Source organism: Palaemon carinicauda, chromosome 25 (assembly GCF_036898095.1).
Source record: "Palaemon carinicauda isolate YSFRI2023 chromosome 25, ASM3689809v2, whole genome shotgun sequence".
NCBI classification, from domain to species: domain Eukaryota; kingdom Metazoa; phylum Arthropoda; class Malacostraca; order Decapoda; family Palaemonidae; genus Palaemon; species Palaemon carinicauda.
Genome location: NC_090749.1, coordinates 25262359 through 25271753, shown reverse-complemented (window position 1 = coordinate 25271753; position 9395 = coordinate 25262359). Strand labels below are relative to the sequence as shown.

The 9395-nt window shown below is 38.0% G+C and overlaps 1 protein-coding gene across 1 annotated transcript; it reads right to left on the bottom strand.

Moving 5' to 3' along the window:
- Window positions 1–2370: 2370 nt before the first annotated feature.
- On the bottom strand, window positions 2371–5260 carry LOC137618942 (uncharacterized). Its single transcript, XM_068349146.1, has 2 exons — window positions 4784–5260; window positions 2371–2409 (listed from the first exon to the last, which is right to left on the bottom strand). Exons 1-2 carry the CDS (start codon window positions 5258–5260, stop codon window positions 2371–2373), a joined length of 516 nt encoding a protein of 171 aa, XP_068205247.1.
- Window positions 5261–9395: the final 4135 nt, after the last annotated feature.

Below are 9395 nucleotides of genomic sequence, written 5' to 3'. Positions count from 1 at the left end.
CCTGCAACAGTCGACCTGCAGTCAGATACAGAAATGCCTTTTAGAATAAGATTGGGTCAGTTATTTCAATTCTTGTGATAGATTGTGCTAGACAGTGACCTCATTCGAGATATAGAAGATAAATCCTATAACTACAAAAAAAAAAGGCTAAACCTTAATGAGGTGACTTGATTGCGTCCTGCAAAACAATCTATTGATTTGACCTCATTTAACGTTGATCTAGAGAAGGGAATGACGATATCCTATTTTGGTGGAAAGGAAGATGAAAAGGAAATGAAGATTCACAAGTAATGAGAAGATAATGAGTCATAAAGATTTCTTTCCAAAACAGAAAAGTTGAATCTTGTATAAAAACAGCTGAGTCAGTCGGTAAGAGAAAGTGGTGTTGAGGGAGGGGAGGGGGCCATCTCTGCGTTCGGAAAATTAAAAGTTCGCTGGAAGAGGAATTCCTTTGGTTTTGGAAGATGAAAAAAACTGGATAAGATAATTAGGGTTTCTTAAGCGAACATTCGAACGAAGTTCCCATCAGAGAGAAAAGGAAGAAATTTAGCTCTTGAAATTGAGACTAATTTGTCTCCTGAACGGAATTGAAAGGTCCATAGTAATTTGTTGATAAAAATCAGGTAAAAATATTCGATTTCTTAGCTCGATGAAGTTCTGTTTGGTATAGTTTTCAAAATATTTCGCATAGGAAAAAGATAAGATAATCCGTTGTAGAAATGGCGTCAAAATTATTCAAAGATTTCTGGGAAGAATTTTGAAGGTCTTTGGGTTACCAGTCCCGTTTGGGGCTACCATTTATACCATTCATTGGTATGCTTATTTTGATGATAAAGATGAGGTAATATTTACTTGTTTGTGCATAGTAACAAGAAGATTTTTAAGGACATATTTATCACTGGTGAAATCAGGTAAAGAGGTTTTGAAGAATATTCTCTTGGTTGGGAAATCTATTTGATGTCTGAAGTTAAATACTCAGTCAACAAACAAGGAAGAATTATGTAGAGATAAGAATAAAACCACAAGTTCGTTATACAGAGGTCAAATATATTGAGTCTAAAAGCGACTGAAGTGATGTCGTTGAAAGTTTCTAAAAAGGAAACACATCTAGATTTGCATTTGGCAAAGACGCGAGAAATATAATCATATTAACAGCAGAAATCCTTGTGATAAAATGAGTAATATCTGTATCAGAAAATATATTATGTATTCACATGGTTAATAGACTCTATAAGTAACTTAATACTAATAGTCTGAGGGTATTGAAATTAAAGTTCAGATTCGGCCCCTGATTGGTGCCTTCGTCCGATCGTAAAACCAATCAGTAGGCTACTCATGGGCTCCGCCATCTTGATGTTGCCGGTTTTTTATAACTATGATTTTGGTGCAACAACAACAAAAACAACATCAAATAAAAGAATAAACCCCAGTGAAGATACAAACACAAATTCTATTAGAACTGGAATCCATTATGGAGTGAGGCCATGATATCTCCTGTGTGTCTCCAAATACCCTTTTCGGTCTCACTTGCAGACGACCTTTGCAAAAGATGACTGGACGTTGATGATTATGAATAACTGTCTTCCGTCATTAACAAAGTTTCAGGTGTTGACTTAATTAACTTTCAAGAAATTCTTTGGTCCAAGTTCCTCTGCAAGATTAATAATGTCCAAAAATTTTTTGAGGACACTTCGATATTGGGCATCTCAAAACTCCTGTATTGGAAAAGAGACTGCACTGGGTGAGAGAGAGAGAGAGAGAGAGAGAGAGAGAGAGAGAGAGAGAGAGAGAGAGAGAGAGAGAGAGAGTTCATGATTTCTAAATTCATTATGAAATACAGGTTCTTTGATGTCATTCTACTCTGATATTTCATCGTAATGACCTCAGTTCTTCTCATCTTAGGCAGAGTGAGATGGATATTGTCTGGGGAAAAAGACTCTGTATATTATATGTATGTGGAAGTCACTTCATCTACATAGAATGCTAATGAAGTCATATAGTAACATAATCAGGTTTAAAGGCTAAAGCCGTTCATGAATGGCAGAGGCAAGGGAAAGTGACATTACCCTACCGAGCAGGACAATGCCCTGGAGACTGACCATATATACATATGATCAGCGCCCAAGACCCGTCTCAACCCAAGATAGGACTAAGGAGGTCCAGGTAATGGCTGCTGATAACTCAGCAGATAGACCTATAGGCTCCCCAAAACTCCTCATCCTTAGCTCACAAGGATGGTGAGGTCGAAGTGACCAAAAAAACTAACGAGTTTAAACAGGATTCGAACCCCAGCCTAGCGCTCACTAGTTAGGGACGTTAACACATTGGCCACCAAGACATGGTAAGTCAAGTAAGAGTTTGCCCAACTCATTAGCAAATGGTGAGTCTCATCTGCCAATCTTCAGTTTCCTACAAGACAATGAGACAGTGACTTAAGACAAATAAAAATTTCCTTTTATTGGAATGTTCTTTTTACTGTTTACCCACAACATCTTCTCTCTTGGTCACTTTTAGTTCATTCTCTTTCCGTTATTCTTTTTCTTCCCATATGATACATTCCATTACAAAGGAGAATGTTTTACAAGGTAATGAATAAGAGAGAGAGAGAGAGAGAGAGAGAGAGAGAGAGAGAGAGAGAGAGAGAGAGAGAGAGACTATGTAGGGTACAAGACACACTGGATGAAATAAGAAAAGGGGAAATAATGCATTAAAGATTATTCGTTATAAAAGGAAAGTGGAACAGACCTGACAATTATTGCACCATCGCCATATTTCAAAAAGTATCGAGAAGGAAAAAGGGAGAGTTTTCGAATATGCACTGGGTGCAGGAATTCTACTTTCTTTATTCGTGACACCTGTGTCCTCGTCAATCTTGTAATCTTCTCTGTACATGAGGAAGGGATGTATAGGTACTTGCAGATCATTATTAGAAAAGTAAATGAAGATTAAAAGCATTGCAAGCTGTAAACAAACAATGTCGTTCAGCTTAGTTTCTTGGAACTTACACAATACAATACTGGTTCCCGTGACATGAGATAGACAGGTAGATAGATAGATAGGTAGATAGATATCTAGAGGAAGGCTAGCAAAAACCCTCTACCCCCCCCCCCCCCCTACCGTCCTATCTTGGAAAATGGAAAAGCAAAGTGGACCCTGTCAAAAATGGGAAAGTCTCTTAAAGAAGATTCAAAATTTTTCAAAGTTTCTTTAACATTTCCAGTTTGTTAACATAGATAAGGAAATATACTATAACTTTTCAACTATTTACTTGATCGTAAGTCAAGTAATCTTCTATCAAAAGAAGAGTGTTTTTATCAGCTGAGATATTAATATGAGAGAGATTAATTGATTCTAAAATATTTTTCTCTTTTGGCCCTATGAAGATTACTGTCCTGTTTGGTTCCATTCACAAGGTATTTTAGGAGTCGATGATAATATTCAACAAAGTCTAACTATTGTCATAGTAGATGTCAAATATTACCTTTTACGTCGGCAATATGATTTCGTCTTCTTCCCTTTCGTCTTTTTCCTATCTCTTGTTCCTAGTTAGAGAGAGACTGACATTGCACGATCTCCTCTGTAGCAGTTCGAGTTTTGAATAATGATTAGAATTAATCTTTCATTAAGTAATACATTAACGTGTAATTCTTCAATCCAGTACCAGTTGCGAACTGATATTCAAATTAGATATCACATCTGTTGCTGGTGCTTTTATTAATTGCATGCAATGCGTTATGTTATCAAGATAATAATTACGATGAAAATCTAATTTTGCGATGAAAAAAAGATGCGCTTAATAGATTATGTTCTATGAATGTGGATGTTTTGGGCGACACAAACTCAGAAACTCAACTTTGACCTTTATTCCGTTAACAGTAGTAGTAACAGTAGTAACAGCAGTAGGTTCATTCCTGAAAGGAATTATTACAAACTTTAAATACATTATTAAATAGCCCATAATATTCAATAAGTCATAACGGTGACATGATGTACCTTAATACATCTTGCAAAGCTAATTAAATATAATTTTCTAAACAAGACACTTTCATTGCCACTTTATATCACATTTTATCATATTTATAGGACAATCAAATGTTAAATGTCACAAATAAAGCAATTTACGCCTTTTAACGCTTAAATGAATAAGACATATAAAACAAATATATACATATAAGTTCGTCAAAAAACTTACATCTGTGTGCCCAAAATTAATCCTTACGAAATATATACAACTGTTCTCCTTGAAAACCTTGCTTGAACTGTCAAAGAGACTTCATAATATTAGGAAGTAAGATGAAATCGTAATTTGTTTACACCTCTCAACTTTTTAACTACCACTTACAAATTTAACGACATTGTTTTTCCAACCAGATGGGTTTGTATTTCTGCATTAACATACTCAGCCTCATAAACAGATTAAACCTGTTTATCAAAATATACACCTACACATGCAGACACAATAAATAACCTTTAAGTTACAATGCAAACTCTTTGAATTCAAAACACTTCCACGATTCACTTATTCACCTAAACAAAATTAAACATCTTCTTAACTTAAATATATAATATCAAATGATAGGCCATAAGAACAACATAATATCACGTTACATTTAACATGAAAATCCTAGCCTTCAACTAATAACACTAGCTTCTGAATAGGACGGACAATAACCGAAGAAAGTGTCTTAATCTTGGCACTGCGAATTGTTCCTTTGTCATCAGGGTATACTTCTATCACTCGCCCCATTGGCCAGTGATTCCTTGGTTCAATGTCACTCTTTACCAAAACCACATCGCCAACAATTAGATTTCTTCTTGCTTCATTCCACTTTGGTCTAGTCTGTAAAGTGCTCAAATACTCTTTTCTAAATCTTGACCAAAACAGGTTGGTCAGATATTGAACGCATCTCCACCTTCTCCTCATGTAAACATCATCCTTTTGAAACAAGCCAGGGGGAGGGATCACATAAGATTTTGGAATCAACAAATGGTTTGGAGTTAGTGGCTCAAGGTCATCTACGCTGTCACTTACAGTGGTTAACGGTCTTGAATTGACGATGCTCTCAACCTCACAAAGCAGAGTCCATAAACTTTCATCATTTAGCCTTTCACCAAATTCCTTCACCAGTGCAGACAACACTTTTCTAACTGTTGTGATTTGGCGCTCCCAACAACCACCCATGTGGCTTGCTGCAGGTGGATTGAATTTCCATTCAATATGATGATGCGACAAATACTTCTCAATCTTCTTTTCCTCCATCTCATCAAGAGCTGCCTTAAGTTCTCTCTCAGCCCCATGGAAGTTGGTTCCATTATCACATCTGATAACCTTAGGATGACCTCTTCGAGAAACAAATCTTCGCAAAGCATTTATGAAAGAGTCAGATTGTAAAGTGTTTGCAGTTTCAATATGAATTGACCTACTAACCAAGCAGGTAAATATCACACCATACCTCTTATAACTCCTTTCTTCCTTCCTTGATGTAATAGGGTCCAAAGAGGTCAATACCAACATTACTGAATGATGGTGAAGGTTCCAATCTGTCTGCTGGAAGATCAGCCATCTTTTGACTCAAAGCTGGTTCTTTCAACTTCCTGCAAGTAACACAATGAAATAACACATTCCTGACAGTTGCATTAGCATTGATGATCCAATACTTCTGCCTTAGATTTGAGATAACATGGTTTCTACCTGAATGAGCTAATAATTCATGCTCATGTCTTATCAACAATGTAGTCACATGATGCTTCTTTGGTAACAGTATGGGATGTTTGGCATACCGTGGAATGTCAGACCTTATCCTACCTCCAACCTTCAATATTGAAAGCTGCTCCAGTAAATGAAGACCTTGTATCCAATGTTGCCACCTTTCAGCTAGCTCATCTGGAATCCTCTCATCCCAGTCCAAACTCTCAACTTGACACAATTCATGTAACAGTTTCTTGGCCGGTAAGATGATTGGAGAGAGCAACCCAAGGGGATCATATAATGATGAGATAGTTGATAACAATCCTCTTCTGGTGAATGGATTATCCTTAAGCTCAATTGAGAACTTAAATGAGTCTTCTTTAAGGTCCCATAACATTCCTAAGGCTTTTGTCATTAAACTCTCCATGTCAAGATTAAACTTGTCACTTTCAACCGAACAATCTTCAGCAGGCAAAGCTTTAAGGACATCACTTGAATTGCTGATAAATTTAGTTAACCTAAATCCTCCTTCACTAGTTGCAGATACCAAATCCTTCACCAACTTCACTACTGTAGGAACATCCGCACATGACTTCAAACAGTCATCAACATAGAAATTGTGCCTTATGGTGTTGCCAACAGTTGAATTATACTTCTCATCAGCTTTGTCTGCTGTGACCTTCAATGCAGTATTTGCAATACTCGGTGATGAGATTGCTCTGAAAATGTGAACAGCCATTCAGAATTCTTCAAGAGGTCGATTGATTTCACCATTAGGCCACCACAAGAATCTAACAGTCCTGATTCTCAGGTGGAATCTTTATTTGAAAGAACATAGCTTCAACATCTCCAATGAATGCATAAACCTCCTGCCGGAATCTAATGAGTACTCCCGTCAATGAATTGGTGAGGTTTGGACCCTGTAGCAGAACCTAATTTAATGACACTTTCAAATTTGGCACTACAGTAAAAAAAAAACCCTAATCTTCCCTTTCTTGGGATGAAAAACTGCGTGATGAGGAAGATACCAAACAGGAATCTTATTGACCTCATCATCTGGGATCTTGTAAGCATAGCCTTTTTCAAACAACTTGTCCATGAATGCTGTGTACTGCTGTCTGTAATCTTCACTATTCTTCATCTTCCTCCTTTGCCACTTAGCTCTGCTAACAGCCTGCTTCTTATTGTTAGGAAGATTCACATTGCGATCTCTGAAAGGCATGGGTAGCTGAAAGTGACCATCTCTAAATTCAATGTCATCCTGGCACCTTTTCACAAATCTTGTGTCCTCAAAAGATAAGCCACGCTCATCAGGAACTGACCCAAGATCCCTTTCTGAAAAATCTAACTCAAAGTACTTCCTAATACTTTCAACAGTAATACAGTCAGTAACATGTTGAACATCAGATACAAGTAACCTGTGACATGAAACCCCATTTGAACTAACCTTAACATGTACAGGCCCATTAACTGTCCATCCATGCAAATATCTTACTGCAAAGGGGCCATAACCTGAAGTGGGTACAACCTCTAAAGGTTGTAAAGCTGTTGGACAGTTACTACCTATCAAAATTCCTATGTCTAACTCTGGCTGATACACTGGAATCTTATTAATAACACTTGATAAATGAGGCCAATCTTTTAACATTTCATACCTTGGAATTTGATCATGATTAACAGGAATATCCTTTTGTGTGAATACCTTTGGTAATACAACATCATTATTACCATGTATATCAGCAACAACAAGACCATTCACAATAAAGGTTTTAACCGTATCAGTCCCATGCATTGTTTGCAACTTGATAGCTGTTTCAATACCTTTACAGTTTAATTGATCGTTGATACTATCTTTAATGAAACAACCTGTACTGCCCGTATCATAAAAGGCATAAGTTTGTATTACATTGTCGCTACCCTTTACACGTAATTGCACAGGCAAGATTGATTGCAATACTGTATCAGAAATTGTACATGCAGAAGACCTCACATTACTTAGAGTCTGAGTATTACCTTGACCTGGAGTGCGACCTTCACCTTGAGTACCATCTTGACCCTTAGCACAACCTTGAACTGTACTTTCAGACTGTGCACTAGCTTGTGACACAATTGCACTGTTGCTGTCAAGCATCCTAAAATTCTCAATGTGCAGAGTGGTAGGATGCCTTTTATTACATGTCTTGCACTGCCATCGATTGAGACACCTTTTTGAAGTGTGGTTATTGCCCAAACAACTGAAGCAAAGACGGTTGACTTTAAAAAATTCTCGTCTTTCATCCACACTCCTGTGCAGAAATTGACGGCACTCCTCAAGGTCATGATGACCACTACAGAGTTGGCATTTCCTAGTATACTGGCTGACAGAATTTGATGGTTGCACTGTCACTGCAAACGATTTTTGCTTGGTCTGACTTGAGCCATGATTTGCCTTTGCCTTTGAAAAAACACACACTTTACCCAAAGCTTCCCTGCTAAATACAGGATCCATTGCTGCCTCTGCTGCATTTTGCACAAATTCCACTAATGTGGTGAAACACACACAAACACCTTGCTTCCCGAGCTTTATCACATGATCCAACCACTTATTTTGAATATACACTGGCAGCTTTGAAATCACCCTCTGAAGGTTTGGCGAATCATTCAAAACCTGCATGTTTGATAATGACTGCATGGTATGATTACATTTCACAAGATATAAAGCATATTCCTGCAAGGATTCACTGTTATCACCTCTCACTTGTGGCCACTTGGTTAGCTTGTCTATGTATGCCATGGAAACCTCGTATGGATCTCCATACACTTTGTCCAGAAGTCTTTTTGCTTCAATGTATCCTTCAGATGCATTCATAAACATGCACCCAGCTATGAGTGACTTAGGCTTTCCTTTTAGATGCTGATTTAAGAAATACAGCCTGTTGGAGTCTGATGTGGTGTGTGGCACGATGCGGTCATTAAATGCCAGCATGAATGATGCATATTCAAGAAGGTCACCACAAAATTTGGTCATTTCAGCATGAGGCAGCATCATAGCCGCTGCTAACTGTTGCTGACTTTGGTAGAATGACTCTGGGGCAGGTGCCATGGGTAGAAAAGCCATGGTCACATTGGGTTTATTTTGATGCACATTGTGACTGGGAACAAATGCTGGTGTTTCAGGGTTTAAAACTTTGTCTGTCGATGGAATAACTTCTTCCTGGAACACCTTCTCCCTCGCCGCTTCAATTTCACCATCCAACTTTAACAAATCTTCCTTGGCTTTTAATTCTGCCGGTTGTTGGGCTATTTCTGTTTGTTTCTCAAGCAGTGCCCTCTGTGCAAGCAAACCAGCTAACTTTGCCTTCTCCTGTGTGAGAGAAGACTTTACACTTGATGCCGTGCTTTTAACTGACCTCCTGGATTTATGTGACCCGCTCCGCAGTGAAGATCCGTCCATAGAATCCTGCAAATTTTCTTCTGTTGTGGCTATCCATTTATGCACCTGTAATCTGAATCCTATGGCAGACAATTCGTTATCTTCAAACCTTTTGATTTCTGACTGGTGCTCGTTGACAGGTAGTTGAGACAAGTAATCACTGTGGCAGTCTTTGTACTTCTTTAACCTTTCCTCAAACTCCTCCATGCCTGTCTTTTCTAAATGGAGATTATCAGGCTTCTCCATACACTTGCCGACTTCATTCCGTTTCTTTGTGAGGGCAGAGAGAGCAGC

Coding starts and splice junctions, on each gene's coding strand:
- LOC137618942 (XM_068349146.1), bottom strand. CDS start 5,260: ATGGAGGAAAAGAAGATTGAGAAGTATTTGTCGCATCATCATATTGAA. Junction 2,410..4,783: donor TTGTTGGCGATGTGGTTTTG/GTAAAGAGTGAC, acceptor ATTGTCTTGTAG/GAAACTGAAGATTGGCAGAT.